The sequence below is a fragment of the Lissotriton vulgaris genome, chromosome 5 (genome assembly GCF_964263255.1).
Source record: "Lissotriton vulgaris chromosome 5, aLisVul1.2, whole genome shotgun sequence".
In the NCBI taxonomy this organism is placed as follows: Eukaryota; Metazoa; Chordata; class Amphibia; order Caudata; family Salamandridae; genus Lissotriton; species Lissotriton vulgaris.
In genome coordinates, this window is record NC_141693.1 from 239,322,985 (window position 1) to 239,340,073 (window position 17,089).

The 17,089-nt window shown below is 46.1% G+C and overlaps 1 protein-coding gene across 1 annotated transcript in view; it reads right to left on the reverse strand.

Annotated features, from left to right (window-relative positions):
* LOC147710583 (uncharacterized) overlaps nucleotides 1-12,270 on the reverse strand; it is a 49,569-nt gene extending 37,299 nt beyond the window's left edge. Inside the window, exons 1-5 of the mRNA XM_086919365.1 lie at nucleotides 12,157-12,270; nucleotides 8,466-8,621; nucleotides 4,775-4,930; nucleotides 1,774-1,929; nucleotides 318-458 (exon numbers count right to left, since the gene is read on the reverse strand). Coding sequence (XP_086775491.1) covers nucleotides 318-458; nucleotides 1,774-1,929; nucleotides 4,775-4,930; nucleotides 8,466-8,621; nucleotides 12,157-12,270 — 723 coding nt within the window. The remainder of the gene's footprint in view (nucleotides 1-317; nucleotides 459-1,773; nucleotides 1,930-4,774; nucleotides 4,931-8,465; nucleotides 8,622-12,156) is intronic.
* Between the last annotated feature and the right edge of the window lie 4,819 nt (nucleotides 12,271-17,089).

Here is a 17,089-nt window from a genome sequence, read left to right on the forward strand (position 1 = left end):
CAGAAAAATTATTCACCACCACCAGGGATGGAGGGGTGGGGGTAGTGGGAGAGGTGTTGTTTACAACAACGTTAGGGTGGTTTTCTTTCTTTTTGTTTAGGGTTGCTTTGGTAAAAGGGTCATGACTCGGAGACAGAGAGGGAGATGGAAGGGCATCACATAAATAGAAAATGAACACTGGTTATATGTATTTGAAAGAACGATGTCCTATATTTGCTTCATGCTCTCATCACAATGTAATTTGTTGCTTTCAAGTCATACTGAATAAATAAAGCTTTGAAAGAAAAAGTTCTTTTGTACATTTGCTCCACCCTTACCTTGATGTGTTTAGGGAACAGGCTGCTGGGAGTGGAAGATTGTGTATCCACATCGCCTGATTCTTTCTTGTCTTTAGAGGAATCTCTGTTTATGGTCATTTCCTTCCAGTTGTCCTTCTGGTTCTTTTGTTCTTTGAGGGGCTACAGATTGGATAGAAGTGAGACAGTGATGTTTGGGTTGGTATCATTTGAAGTGCTGGATAGTTGGCACTGCTTTCATCGGACTATGGCGCCTCCTATTAAAAGTATTCAACCTTTGCTGGTTATGGTGTCAACGTGCGGTTTGCCAAATATTTAAATGTGTCATTGAGCCAACAAACATCTCCCAAAGGGTCTGATTTAGAGGATAGTGGATGTCTGTCTGCTGCCCTCGTCATTCTGCTGCTCTGCTTGGGTAGTGGCTGAAGGCAGGGCTCCCTAGGATGAACTGCCACCGGCCTTACCAGTGAGAACAGCAATGTAATAACTCCAAACCACTGGCAATAATGGTGCACTGCCACCCAGTTTAGGGTGGAATATTCACCGCCTCTTTCTTGAGTGCCTCTTGTGTGAACCATAGCAGTCTCAGAGAGAAACCACCACAACATGTGCATGTAGAGACTCTGAACTCATTAGGAATATTTTAAATGAAGGTACTTGAAATGCACCCCTTCTTTGGCCCTCATTGCAAGTGCCCTGGGAAGTGGGTTTGCATTTAGCCATCAGGATAGCAAGGCAGAGCAGTCCAAGGCTTCCTCAGGGAGGTGGTGTGGGAAGAACATTATGATCAGACAATCAGTGTTGCACACTCCACAATAAATTGTCTTTAATGGATGCACAAGGTATGAACTCTTCTGGATTGTAATGAAGCTGCCTCTGTATCTGGTACTGGATACAGTAATGGATTCAGTGCCACACTGCACCTTTAAGAGGGTAATCGTGGGTTCATGTTCAGTTCTGTCAGCAAGAGGCTGGTGGTGACCGGCTCTTGCTGCTGTGCACCTGCACAAGGGTCGTGCTGATATTGACCAGGCCCAGCTGACCCCACCTGTCTCTCCATTCCCACTGATGTGCCTAGGCACTAGCCTTTAAGTCAGCAGAGGAGGTGTTGAGAGGGCACAGATAGGCAGAGGCCGCATTCACTTGCACCAGGGGGATAGAGAATACATCTTGATGAAAGGCCCCAAAAGCTCAACCCACCACTCAACCAAATGACAGTTTGTAAGGCCATTGCTATGCAATAACCTCCTATCTGTTAGAGGTGTATAGCTCTAGAAGGTAAAGAACTTCTACGGCTCTCAGTTCTCCAGTTCATATCCTGTGCTTTTCGAAATATAAGACCCAAACCCAATCTTTTCTGGAGGTATCAAGTCCTTTTGGAAATCTCCTAAATTTTGAATGTACCCAGAATAGCTTTGCCTTCGAAATGCAGTAGTTAAAAGCTGATGGGTCTGTCTGTATTTATGATGGACTCTACCTTCATGTGAGTCAAGCTGGTGGGATAGCCTTCCTTCCAGTCGTCCTTATTGGAGCGCTTCATGGAAAGGCCAGATCGGAATTGCTTCAATATAGATCCATGCCGGCTGCTCATTGCACCTGAAGCACATGCACCGTCTGCTTCCTTATTCAGTGACTGCAGAATGAAAGCAAGTGAAATACACTTATTTGCAAGACTGTACTTTTTTTAACAGACATGCTTAATGCTCTCAATTCAGCAATAAACAACTAGGCATATAAATATCTATTGTGTCGCTAAATTACTGGTTGGAAATAGCTTCATTACAACACTGGATTAACAGAGAAGCCAGGCTAAGTCAGTCATTTAATTATTTTAATTAGTATGATAAAGCAATCATAGCGTTAACGTCTAATTTTATGTTTGGTTTTAAGCATGAATTTAACATTAGTGCTTGTGTGTTTTGAGTGCCTTAAGCAAGCATGCTAACACATTGCTAAAGTTGTTAAATGTTATAATGCATGTCGATTCTGCTCTGTGTGTTCTTTTATCTAGAAGGGTTTGGGTGTAGTATGAGGTCACTGAAGCTGAGAGGCTGGTACTCTAGTCAATGTTTAGGTTTTCAGAATCCATGTGCGAGAGAGGTTCTCACCATTCTGGATGTGTTCCAATTGATTACGGTATTCAGGGGCAAATAAGTAATTGCCGTATAGTCTACCAGAATAGGCAAGTTATCCAAAGTTTAAGGATCATGACGTGATCTATGACATCATTTATGACATTGCTGCTGCATCTGAAATGACGATTCAGAAAAGGGGGTGGTGATGAACAGAGTGTCTGAATTAAGCAGACCACTCTTACCCAGTCCAAAGATCAGGGCTTGATCCATCACCATTATTTATCTCACTGCACCATCCCAGCTCAGAACCTGGCTATATGCGAATCAGTCTGTCCCTGGCCCCTTGCATCATGGGAACAGGGCAGACTAAACTACCAAGCCAATTCTTCACCAGAAAGGAGACAAGCTACCGGGGACCGGTTTCTGGCATTTCAGCCGTCTTCGGCCCGGCTTGCTTGAATCCTGATGGTGCAGTGAGAAAGGGACTCATGTCTGAGTATACCCTGCCACACCTATAGTGGCCAAAAACGATTCAGAAAAGGGGGTGGTGATGAACAGAGTGTCTGAATTAAGCAGACCACTCTTACCCAGTCCAAAGATCAGGGCTTGATCCATCACCGTTATTTATCTCACTGCACCATCCCAGCTCAGAACCTGGCTATATGCAAATCAGTCTGTCCCTGGCCCAGTGCATCATGGGAACAGGGCAGACTAAACTACCAAGCCAATTCTTCACCAGAAAGGAGACAAGCTACCGGGGACCGGTTTCTGGCATTTCAGCCGTCTTCGGCCCGGCTTGCTTGAATCCTGATGGTGCAGTGAGAAAGGGACTCATGTCTGAGTATACCCTGCCACACCTATAGTGGCCAAAAACGATTCAGAAAAGGGGGTGGTGATGAACAGAGTGTCTGAATTAAGCAGACCACTCTTACCCAGTCCAAAGATCAGGGCTTGATCCATCACCGTTATTTATCTCACTGCACCATCCCAGCTCAGAACCTGGCTATATGCAAATCAGTCTGTCCCTGGCCCAGTGCATCATGGGAACAGGGCAGACTAAACTACCAAGCGAATTCTTCACCAGAAAGGAGACACGCTACCGGGGACCGGTTTCTGGCATTTTAGCCGTCTTCGGCCCGGCTTGCTTGAATCCTGATGGTGCAGTGAGAAAGGGACTCATGTCTGAGTATACCCTCCCACACCTATAGTGGCCAAAAACGATTCAGAAAAGGGGGTGGTGATGAACAGAGTGTCTGAATTAAGCAGACCACTCTTACCCAGTCCAAAGATCAGGGCTTGATCCATCACCGTTATTTATCTCACTGCACCATCCCAGCTCAGAACCTGTCTATATGCAAATCAGTCTGTCCGTGCCCAGTGCATCATGGGAACAGGGCAGACTAAACTACCAAGCCAATTCTTCACCAGAAAGGAGACAAGCTACTGGGGACCGGTTTCTGGCAGATTCACCGCCTCTTTCTTGAGTGCCTCTTGTGTGAACCATAGCAGTCTCAGAGAGAAACCACCACAAAATGTGCATGTAGAGACTCTGAACTCATTAGGAATATTTTAAATGAAGGTACTTGAAATGCACCCCCTCTTTGGCCCTCATTACAAGTGCCCTGGGAAGTGGGTTTGCATTTAGCCATCAGGATAGCAAGGCAGAGCTGTCCAAGGCTTACTCAGGGGGGTGGTGTGGGAAGAACATCATGATCAGACAATCAGTGTTGCGCACTGCACAATAAATGATCTTTAATGGATGCACAAGGTATGAACTCTTCTGGATTGTAATGAAGCTGCCTCTGTATCTGGTACTGGATACAGTAATGGATTCAGTGCCACGCTGTACCTTTAAGACGTTAATTGTGGGTTCATGTTCAGTTCTTTCAGCAAGAGGCTGGTGGTGACTGGCTCTTGCTGCTGTGCACCTGCACAAGGGTCGTGCTGATATTGACCAGGCCCAGCTGACCCCACCTGTCTCTCCATTCCCACTGATGTGCCTAGGCACTAGTCTTTAAGTCAGTAGAGGAGGTGTTGAGAGGGCACAGGTAGGCAGAGGCCGCATTCACTTGCACCAGGGATATAGAGAATACATCTTGGTGAAAGGCCCCAAAAGCTCAACCCACCACTCAACCAAATGACAGTTTGTAAGGCCATTGCTATGCAATAGCCTCCTATCTATTAGAGGTGTATAGCTCTAGAAGGTAAATAACTTCTACGGCTCTCAGTTCTCCAGTTCATATCCTGTGCTTTTCGAAATATAGGACCCAAACCCAATCTTTTCTGGAGGTATCAAGTCCTTTTGGAAATCTCCTAAATTTCGAATGTACCCAGAATAGCTTTGCCTTCGAAATGCAGTAGTTTAAAGCTGATGGGTCTGTCTGTATTTATGATGGACTCTACCTTCATGTGGGTCAAGCTGGTGGGATAGCCTTCCTTCCAGTCGTCCTTATTGGAGCGCTTCATGGAAAGGCCAGATCGGAATTGCTTCAATATAGATCCATGCCGGCTGCTCATTGCACCTGAAGCACATGCACCGTCTGCTTCCTTATTCAGTGACTGCAGAATGAAAGCAAGTGAAATACACTTATTTGCAAGACTGTACTTTTTTAACAGACATGCTTAATGCTCTCAATTCAGCAATAAACAACTAGGCATATAAATATGTATTGTGTCGCTAAATTACTGGTTGGAAATAGCTTCATTACAACACTGGATTAACAGAGAAGCCAGGCTAAGTCAGTCATTTAATTATTTTAATTAGTATGATAAAGCAATCATAGCGTTAACGTCTAATTTTATGTTTGGTTTTAAGCATGAATTTAACATTAGTGCTTGTGTGTTTTGAGTGCCTTAAGCAAGCATGCTAACACATTGCTAAAGTTGTTAAATGTTATAATGCATGTCGATTCTGCTCTGTGTGTTCTTTTATCTAGAAGGGTTTGGGTGTAGTATGAGGTCACTGAAGCTGAGAGGCTGGTACTCTAGTCAATGTTTGGGTTTTCAGAATCCATGTGCGAGAGAGGTTCTCACCATTCTGGATGTGTTCCAATTGATTACGGTATTCAGGGGCAAGTGAGTAATTGCCGTATAGTCTACCAGAATAGGCAAGTTATCCAAAGTTTAAGGATCATGACGTGATCTATGACATCATTTATGACATTGCTGCTGCATCTGAAATGACGATTCAGAAAAGGGGGTGGTGATGAACAGAGTGTCTGAATTAAGCAGACCACTCTTACCCAGTCCAAAGATCAGGGCTTGATCCATCACCGTTATTTATCTCACTGCACCATCCCAGCTCAGAACCTGGCTATATGCAAATCAGTCTGTCCCTGGCCCAGTGCATCATGGGAACAGGGCAGACTAAACTACCAAGCCAATTCTTCACCAGAAAGGAGACAAGCTACCGGGGACCGGTTTCTGGCATTTCAGCCGTCTTCGGCCCGGCTTGCTTGAATCCTGATGGTGCAGTGAGAAAGGGACTCATGTCTGAGTATACCCTGCCACACCTATAGTGGCCAAAAACGATTCAGAAAAGGGGGGTGGTGATGAACAGAGTGTCTGAATTAAGCAGACCACTCTTACCCAGTCCAAAGATCAGGGCTTGATCCATCACCGTTATTTATCTCACTGCACCATCCCAGCTCAGAACCTGGCTATATGCAAATCAGTCTGTCCCTGGCCCAGTGCATCATGGGAACAGGGCAGACTAAACAACCAAGCCAATTCTTCACCAGAAAGGAGACAAGCTACCGGGGACCGGTTTCTGGCATTTCAGCCGTCTTCGGCCCGGCTTGCTTGAATCCTGATGGTGAAGTGAGAAAGGGACTCATGTCTGAGTATACCCTGCCACACCTATAGTGGCCAAAAACGATTCAGAATAGGGGGTGGTGATGAACAGAGTGTCTGAATTAAGCAGACCACTCTTACCCAGTCCAAAGATCAGGGCTTGATCCATCACCGTTATTTATCTCACTGCACCATCCCAGCTCAGAACCTGGCTATATGCAAATCAGTCTGTCCCTGGCCCAATGCATCATAGGAACAGGGCAGACTAAACTACCAAGCCAATTCTTCACCAGAAAGGAGACAAGCTACCGGGGACCGGTTTCTGGCATTTCAGCCGTCTTCGGCCCGGCTTGCTTGAATCCTGATGGTGCAGTGAGAAAGGGACTCATGTCTGAGTATACCCTGCCACACCTATAGTGGCCAAAAACGATTCAGAAAAGGGGGTGGTGATGAACAGAGTGTCTGAATTAAGCAGACCACTCTTACCCAGTCCAAAGATCAGGGCTTGATCCATCACCGTTATTTATCTCACTGCACCATCCCAGCTCAGAACCTGGCTATATGCAAATCAGTCTGTCCCTGGCCCAGTGCATCATGGGAACAGGGCAGACTAAACTACCAAGCCAATTCTTCACCAGAAAGGAGACAAGCTACCGGGGACCGGTTTCTGGCATTTCAGCCGTCTTCGGCCCGGCTTGCTTGAATCCTGATGGTGCAGTGAGAAAGGGACTCATGTCTGAGTATACCCTGCCACACCTATAGTGGCCAAAAACGATTCAGAAAAGGGGGTGGTGATGAACAGAGTGTCTGAATTAAGCAGACCACTCTTACCCAGTCCAAAGATCAGGGCTTGATCCATCACCGTTATTTATCTCACTGCACCATCCCAGCTCAGAACCTGGCTATATGCAAATCAGTCTGTCCCTGGCCCAGTGCATCATGGGAACAGGGCAGACTAAACTACCAAGCCAATTCTTCACCAGAAAGGAGACACGCTACCGGGGACCGGTTTCTGGCATTTCAGCCGTCTTCGGCCCGGCTTGCTTGAATCCTGATGGTGCAGTGAGAAAGGGACTCATGTCTGAGTATACCCTCCCACACCTATAGTGGCCAAAAACGATTCAGAAAAGGGGGTGGTGATGAACAGAGTGTCTGATTTAAGCAGACCACTCTTACCCAGTCCAAAGATCAGGGCTTGATCCATCACCGTTATTTATCTCACTGCACCATCCCAGCTCAGAACCTGTCTATATGCAAATCAGTCTGTCCGTGCCCAGTGCATCATGGGAACAGGGCAGACTAAACTACCAAGCCAATTCTTCACCAGAAAGGAGACAAGCTACCGGGGACCGGTTTCTGGCAGATTCACCGCCTCTTTCTTGAGTGCCTCTTGTGTGAACCATAGCAGTCTCAGAGAGAAACCACCACAAAATGTGCATGTAGACACTCTGAACTCATTAGGAATATTTTAAATGAAGGTACTTGAAATGCACCCCCTCTTTGGCCCTCATTACAAGTGCCCTGGGAAGGGGGTTTGCATTTAGCCATCAGGATAGCAAGGCAGAGCTGTCCAAGGCTTACTCAGGGGGGTGGTGTGGGAAGAACATCATGATCAGACAATCAGTGTTGCGCACTGCACAATAAATTATCTTTAATGGATGCACAAGGTATGAACTCTTCTGGATTGTAATGAAGCTGCCTCTGTATCTGGTACTGGATACAGTAATGGATTCAGTGCCACACTGTACCTTTAAGAGGGTAATCGTGGGTTCATGTTCAGTTCTTTCAGCAAGAGGCTGGTGGTGACTGGCTCTTGCTGCTGTGCACCTGCACAAGGGTCGTGCTGATATTGACCAGGCCCAGCTGACCCCACCTGTCTCTCCATTCCCACTGATGTGCCTAGGCACTAGTCTTTAAGTCAGTAGAGGAGGTGTTGAGAGGGCACAGGTAGGCAGAGGCCGCATTCACTTGCACCAGGGAGATAGAGAATACATCTTGGTGAAAGGCCCCAAAAGCTCAACCCACCACTCAACCAAATGACAGTTTGTAAGGCCATTGCTATGCAATAGCCTCCTATCTATTAGAGGTGTATAGCTCTAGAAGGTAAATAACTTCTACGGCTCTCAGTTCTCCAGTTCATATCCTGTGCTTTTCGAAATATAGGACCCAAACCCAATCTTTTCTGGAGGTATCAAGTCCTTTTGGAAATCTCCTAAATTTCGAATGTACCCAGAATAGCTTTGCCTTCGAAATGCAGTAGTTTAAAGCTGATGGGTCTGTCTGTATTTATGATGGACTCTACCTTCATGTGGGTCAAGCTGGTGGGATAGCCTTCCTTCCAGTCGTCCTTATTGGAGCGCTTCATGGAAAGGCCAGATCGGAATTGCTTCAATATAGATCCATGCCGGCTGCTCATTGCACCTGAAGCACATGCACCGTCTGCTTCCTTATTCAGTGACTGCAGAATGAAAGCAAGTGAAATACACTTATTTGCAAGACTGTACTTTTTTAACAGACATGCTTAATGCTCTCAATTCAGCAATAAACAACTAGGCATATAAATATGTATTGTGTCGCTAAATTACTGGTTGGAAATAGCTTCATTACAACACTGGATTAACAGAGAAGCCAGGCTAAGTCAGTCATTTAATTATTTTAATTAGTATGATAAAGCAATCATAGCGTTAACGTCTAATTTTATGTTTGGTTTTAAGCATGAATTTAACATTAGTGCTTGTGTGTTTTGAGTGCCTTAAGCAAGCATGCTAACACATTGCTAAAGTTGTTAAATGTTATAATGCATGTCGATTCTGCTCTGTGTGTTCTTTTATCTAGAAGGGTTTGGGTGTAGTATGAGGTCACTGAAGCTGAGAGGCTGGTACTCTAGTCAATGTTTGGGGTTTCAGAATCCATGTGCGAGAGAGGTTCTCACCATTCTGGATGTGTTCCAATTGATTACGGTATTCAGGGGCAAGTGAGTAATTGCCGTATAGTCTACCAGAATAGGCAAGTTATCCAAAGTTTAAGGATCATGACGTGATCTATGACATCATTTATGACATTGCTGCTGCATCTGAAATGACGATTCAGAAAAGGGGGTGGTGATGAACAGAGTGTCTGAATTAAGCAGACCACTCTTACCCAGTCCAAAGATCAGGGCTTGATCCATCACCGTTATTTATCTCACTGCACCATCCCAGCTCAGAACCTGGCTATATGCAAATCAGTCTGTCCCTGGCCCAGTGCATCATGGGAACAGGGCAGACTAAACTACCAAGCCAATTCTTCACCAGAAAGGAGACAAGCTACCGGGGACCGGTTTCTGGCATTTCAGCCGTCTTCGGCCCGGCTTGCTTGAATCCTGATGGTGCAGTGAGAAAGGGACTCATGTCTGAGTATACCCTGCCACACCTATAGTGGCCAAAAACGATTCAGAAAAGGGGGGTGGTGATGAACAGAGTGTCTGAATTAAGCAGACCACTCTTACCCAGTGCAAAGATCAGGGCTTGATCCATCACCGTTATTTATCTCACTGCACCATCCCAGCTCAGAACCTGGCTATATGCAAATCAGTCTGTCCCTGGCCCAGTGCATCATGGGAACAGGGCAGACTAAACTACCAAGCCAATTCTTCACCAGAAAGGAGACAAGCTACCGGGGACCGGTTTCTGGCATTTCAGCCGTCTTCGGCCCGGCTTGCTTGAATCCTGATGGTGAAGTGAGAAAGGGACTCATGTCTGAGTATACCCTGCCACACCTATAGTGGCCAAAAACGATTCAGAATAGGGGGTGGTGATGAACAGAGTGTCTGAATTAAGCAGACCACTCTTACCCAGTCCAAAGATCAGGGCTTGATCCATCACCGTTATTTATCTCACTGCACCATCCCAGCTCAGAACCTGGCTATATGCAAATCAGTCTGTCCCTGGCCCAATGCATCATAGGAACAGGGCAGACTAAACTACCAAGCCAATTCTTCACCAGAAAGGAGACAAGCTACCGGGGACCGGTTTCTGGCATTTCAGCCGTCTTCGGCCCGGCTTGCTTGAATCCTGATGGTGCAGTGAGAAAGGGACTCATGTCTGAGTATACCCTGCCACACCTATAGTGGCCAAAAACGATTCAGAAAAGGGGGTGGTGATGAACAGAGTGTCTGAATTAAGCAGACCACTCTTACCCAGTCCAAAGATCAGGGCTTGATCCATCACCGTTATTTATCTCACTGCACCATCCCAGCTCAGAACCTGGCTATATGCAAATCAGTCTGTCCCTGGCCCAGTGCATCATGGGAACAGGGCAGACTAAACTACCAAGCCAATTCTTCACCAGAAAGGAGACAAGCTACCGGGGACCGGTTTCTGGCATTTCAGCCGTCTTCGGCCCGGCTTGCTTGAATCCTGATGGTGCAGTGAGAAAGGGACTCATGTCTGAGTATACCCTCCCACACCTATAGTGGCCAAAAACGATTCAGAAAAGGGGGTGGTGATGAACAGAGTGTCTGAATTAAGCAGACCACTCTTACCCAGTCCAAAGATCAGGGCTTGATCCATCACCGTTATTTATCTCACTGCACCATCCCAGCTCAGAACCTGGCTATATGCAAATCAGTCTGTCCCTGGCCCAGTGCATCATGGGAACAGGGCAGACTAAACTACCAAGCCAATTCTTCACCAGAAAGGAGACACGCTACCGGGGACCGGTTTCTGGCATTTCAGCCGTCTTCGGCCCGGCTTGCTTGAATCCTGATGGTGCAGTGAGAAAGGGACTCATGTCTGAGTATACCCTCCCACACCTATAGTGGCCAAAAACGATTCAGAAAAGGGGGTGGTGATGAACAGAGTGTCTGAATTAAGCAGACCACTCTTACCCAGTCCAAAGATCAGGGCTTGATCCATCACCGTTATTTATCTCACTGCACCATCCCAGCTCAGAACCTGTCTATATGCAAATCAGTCTGTCCGTGCCCAGTGCATCATGGGAACAGGGCAGACTAAACTACCAAGCCAATTCTTCACCACAAAGGAGACAAGCTACCGGGGACCGGTTTCTGGCAGATTCACCGCCTCTTTCTTGAGTGCCTCTTGTGTGAACCATAGCAGTCTCAGAGAGAAACCACCACAAAATGTGCATGTAGAGACTCTGAACTCATTAGGAATATTTTAAATGAAGGTACTTGAAATGCACCCCCTCTTTGGCCCTCATTACAAGTGCCCTGGGAAGTGGGTTTGCATTTAGCCATCAGGATAGCAAGGCAGAGCTGTCCAAGGCTTACTCAGGGGGGTGGTGTGGGAAGAACATCATGATCAGACAATCAGTGTTGCGCACTGCACAATAAATTATCTTTAATGGATGCACAAGGTATGAACTCTTCTGGATTGTAATGAAGCTGCCTCTGTATCTGGTACTGGATACAGTAATGGATTCAGTGCCACACTGTACCTTTAAGAGGGTAATCGTGGGTTCATGTTCAGTTCTTTCAGCAAGAGGCTGGTGGTGACTGGCTCTTGCTGCTGTGCACCTGCACAAGGGTCGTGCTGATATTGACCAGGCCCAGCTGACCCCACCTGTCTCTCCATTCCCACTGATGTGCCTAGGCACTAGTCTTTAAGTCAGTAGAGGAGGTGTTGAGAGGGCACAGGTAGGCAGAGGCCGCATTCACTTGCACCAGGGAGATAGAGAATACATCTTGGTGAAAGGCCCCAAAAGCTCAACCCACCACTCAACCAAATGACAGTTTGTAAGGCCATTGCTATGCAATAGCCTCCTATCTATTAGAGGTGTATAGCTCTAGAAGGTAAATAACTTCTACGGCTCTCAGTTCTCCAGTTCATATCCTGTGCTTTTCGAAATATAGGACCCAAACCCAATCTTTTCTGGAGGTATCAAGTCCTTTTGGAAATCTCCTAAATTTCGAATGTACCCAGAATAGCTTTGCCTTCGAAATGCAGTAGTTTAAAGCTGATGGGTCTGTCTGTATTTATGATGGACTCTACCTTCATGTGGGTCAAGCTGGTGGGATAGCCTTCCTTCCAGTCGTCCTTATTGGAGCGCTTCATGGAAAGGCCAGATCGGAATTGCTTCAATATAGATCCATGCCGGCTGCTCATTGCACCTGAAGCACATGCACCGTCTGCTTCCTTATTCAGTGACTGCAGAATGAAAGCAAGTGAAATACACTTATTTGCAAGACTGTACTTTTTTAACAGACATGCTTAATGCTCTCAATTCAGCAATAAACAACTAGGCATATAAATATGTATTGTGTCGCTAAATTACTGGTTGGAAATAGCTTCATTACAACACTGGATTAACAGAGAAGCCAGGCTAAGTCAGTCATTTAATTATTTTAATTAGTATGATAAAGCAATCATAGCGTTAACGTCTAATTTTATGTTTGGTTTTAAGCATGAATTTAACATTAGTGCTTGTGTGTTTTGAGTGCCTTAAGCAAGCATGCTAACACATTGCTAAAGTTGTTAAATGTTATAATGCATGTCGATTCTGCTCTGTGTGTTCTTTTATCTAGAAGGGTTTGGGTGTAGTATGAGGTCACTGAAGCTGTGAGGCTGGTACTCTAGTCAATGTTTGGGGTTTCAGAATCCATGTGCGAGAGAGGTTCTCACCATTCTGGATGTGTTCCAATTGATTACGGTATTCAGGGGCAAGTGAGTAATTGCCGTATAGTCTACCAGAATAGGCAAGTTATCCAAAGTTTAAGGATCATGACGTGATCTATGACATCATTTATGACATTGCTGCTGCATCTGAAATGACGATTCAGAAAAGGGGGTGGTGATGAACAGAGTGTCTGAATTAAGCAGACCACTCTTACCCAGTCCAAAGATCAGGGCTTGATCCATCACCGTTATTTATCTCACTGCACCATCCCAGCTCAGAACCTGGCTATATGCAAATCAGTCTGTCCCTGGCCCAGTGCATCATGGGAACAGGGCAGACTAAACTACCAAGCCAATTCTTCACCAGAAAGGAGACAAGCTACCGGGGACCGGTTTCTGGCATTTCAGCCGTCTTCGGCCCGGCTTGCTTGAATCCTGATGGTGCAGTGAGAAAGGGACTCATGTCTGAGTATACCCTGCCACACCTATAGTGGCCAAAAACGATTCAGAAAAGGGGGGTGGTGATGAACAGAGTGTCTGAATTAAGCAGACCACTCTTACCCAGTCCAAAGATCAGGGCTTGATCCATCACTGTTATTTATCTCACTGCACCATCCCAGCTCAGAACCTGGCTATATGCAAATCAGTCTGTCCCTGGCCCAGTGCATCATGGGAACAGGGCAGACTAAACTACCAAGCCAATTCTTCACCAGAAAGGAGACAAGCTACCGGGGACCGGTTTCTGGCATTTCAGCCGTCTTCGGCCCGGCTTGCTTGAATCCTGATGGTGAAGTGAGAAAGGGACTCATGTCTGAGTATACCCTGCCACACCTATAGTGGCCAAAAACGATTCAGAATAGGGGGTGGTGATGAACAGAGTGTCTGAATTAAGCAGACCACTCTTACCCAGTCCAAAGATCAGGGCTTGATCCATCACCGTTATTTATCTCACTGCACCATCCCAGCTCAGAACCTGGCTATATGCAAATCAGTCTGTCCCTGGCCCAATGCATCATAGGAACAGGGCAGACTAAACTACCAAGCCAATTCTTCACCAGAAAGGAGACAAGCTACCGGGGACCGGTTTCTGGCATTTCAGCCGTCTTCGGCCCGGCTTGCTTGAATCCTGATGGTGCAGTGAGAAAGGGACTCATGTCTGAGTATACCCTGCCACACCTATAGTGGCCAAAAACGATTCAGAAAAGGGGGTGGTGATGAACAGAGTGTCTGAATTAAGCAGACCACTCTTACCCAGTCCAAAGATCAGGGCTTGATCCATCACCGTTATTTATCTCACTGCACCATCCCAGCTCAGAACCTGGCTATATGCAAATCAGTCTGTCCCTGGCCCCGTGCATCATGGGAACAGGGCAGACTAAACTACCAAGCCAATTCTTCACCAGAAAGGAGACAAGCTACCGGGGACCGGTTTCTGGCATTTCAGCCGTCTTCGGCCCGGCTTGCTCGAATCCTGATGGTGCAGTGAGAAAGGGACTCATGTCTGAGTATACCCTGCCACACCTATAGTGGCCAAAAACGATTCTGAAAAGGGGGTGGTGATGAACAGAGTGTCTGAATTAAGCAGACCACTCTTACCCAATCCAAAGATCAGGGCTTGATCCATCACCGTTATTTATCTCACTGCACCATCCCAGCTCAGAACCTGGCTATATGCAAATCAGTCTGTCCCTGGCCCAGTGCATCATGGGATTTCACCGCCTCTTTCTTGAGTGCCTCTTGTGTGAACCATAGCAGTCTCAGAGAGAAACCACCACAAAATGTGCATGTAGAGACTCTGAACTCATTAGGAATATTTTAAATGAAGGTACTTGAAATGCACCCCCTCTTTGGCCCTCATTACAAGTGCCCTGGGAAGTGGGTTTGCATTTAGCCATCAGGATAGCAAGGCAGAGCTGTCCAAGGCTTACTCAGGGGGGTGGTGTGGGAAGAACATCATGATCAGACAATCAGTGTTGCGCACTCCACAATAAATTGTCTTTAATGGATGCGCAAGGTATCATCTCTTCTGGATTGTAATGAAGCTGCCTCTGTATCTGGTACTGGATACAGTACTGGATTCAGTGCCACACTGCACCTTTAAGAGGGTAATCGTGGGTTCATGTTCAGTTCTGTCAGCAAGAGGCTGGTGGTGACTGGCTCTTGCTGCTGTGCACCTGCACAAGGGTCGTGCTTATATTGACCAGGCCCAGCTGACCCCACCTGTCTCTCCATTCCCACTGATGTGCCTAGGCACTAGCCTTTAAGTCAGTAGAGGAGGTGTTGAGAGGGCACAGGTAGGCAGAGGCCGCATTCACTTGCACCAGGGAAATAGAGAATACATCTTGGTGAAAGGCCCCAAAAGTTCAACCCACCACTCAACCAAATGACAGTTTGTAAGGCCATTGCTATGCAATAGCCTCCTATCTATTAGAGGTGTTTAGCTTTAGAAGGTAAATAACTTCTACGGCTCTCAGTTCTCCAGTTCATATCCTGTGCTTTTCGAAATATAGGACCCAAACCCAATCTTTTCTGGAGGTATCAAGTCCTTTTGGAAATCTCCTAAATTTCGAATGTACCCAGAATAGCTTTGCCTTCGAAATGCAGTAGTTAAAAGCTGATGGGTCTGTCTGTATTTATGATGGACTCTACCTTCATGTGGGTCAAGCTGGTGGGATAGCCTTCCTTCCAGTCGTCCTTATTGGAGCGCTTCATCGAAAGGCCAGATCGGAATTGCTTCAATATAGATCCATGCCGGCTGCTCATTGCACCTGAAGCACATGCACTGCCTGCTTCCTTATTCAGTGACTGCAGAATGAAAGCAAGTAAAATACACTTATTTGCAAGACTGTCCTTTAACAGACATGCTTAATGCCCTCAATTCAGCAATAAACAACTAGGCATATAAATATCTATTGTGTCGCTAAATTACTGGTTGGAAATAGCTTCATTACAACACTGGATTAACAGAGAAGCCAGGCTAAGTCAGTCATTTAATTATTTTAATTAGTATGATAAAGCAATCATAGCGTTAACGTCTAATTTTATGTTTGGTTTTAAGCATGAATTTAACATTAGTGCTTGTGTGTTTTGAGTGCCTTAAGCAAGCATGCTAACACATTGCTAAAGTTGTTAAATGTTATAATGCATGTCGATTCTGCTCTGTGTGTTCTTTTATCTAGAAGGGTTTGGGTGTAGTATGAGGTCACTGAAGCTGAGAGGCTGGTACTCTAGTCAATGTTTGGGTTTTCAGAATCCATGTGCGAGAGAGGTTCTCACCATTCTGGATGTGTTCCAATTGATTACGTTATTCAGGGGCAAATGAGTAATTGCCGTATAGTCTACCAGAATAGGCAAGTTATCCAAAGTTTAAGGATCATGACGTGATCTATGACATCATTTATGACATTGCTGCTGCATCTGAAATGACATCATTGATGACAAGACTGTGCCTGTGCATGGTTGGGCCTACTTTCCACCTTGCTTGAGATTATGATACAGATGTAGAAACTTTGATGAGCAGTATTTAGGTTTTAAGACCTAAATGGACTCAATAGAACTGTTATACTCTGTATCACTGGTTGCGCTACAATTGACTAGGTGCATTCTCTGGAACCAATCTACATGCAGTGCAAGGGAGAGGATTTGGCCTAACGGCTAGATGGGTCGACCCTGAAGCTGGGGAACCGGGTTCGAGTCACGGCAGGGACGATCAACTACCTGAGATTCCGGGCAAATCACTTAATCTCCCCGTGACTAACAATCTTCTCCTTCTCACATCAGGGCAGCTACATTAATAAAGGTGGTTCTAGGCCATTAACAGTTCAGAAGAAACAAGGCATAATAGAGGGTGTCAGGGGTTGGGCAGAGCGCTCATGGGCCCTACACAAACTTTGGTGCCCCAAGCAGTCCTTTCAGCAGTCCTCAGCAATTGAACTCACAGGCCATGAGAAAATCTACTGCCCATGTGCACTAACATTAAAGGGATGCCATTTAGCTTTGGCAACACAGGGAGGGGCGGGAGACCGCAGGCAGTATATACATACATGTGTGTCTGAGAGTGTCTGTGTGTGCAGGTATGTCTATGTGTGTGTAGGTGCATGTGTGCATGCCTGTGTTTGTAATTGTGTATTTGCGTTAGTGCATGTTTGCGAGGGCATCTTGCATGTGTGTGAGGAGCAAGTGTTTGCTTCCACTCGTTAGATGCTGGACTTGACACAAAAGTGCTAATTCCTGGCAATCTGCAGGGCCTGGCAACTGAGGTATTCCCTGGCAGCATGCAGGCACTAGCATAGTGGTGGTGATGCCTGGC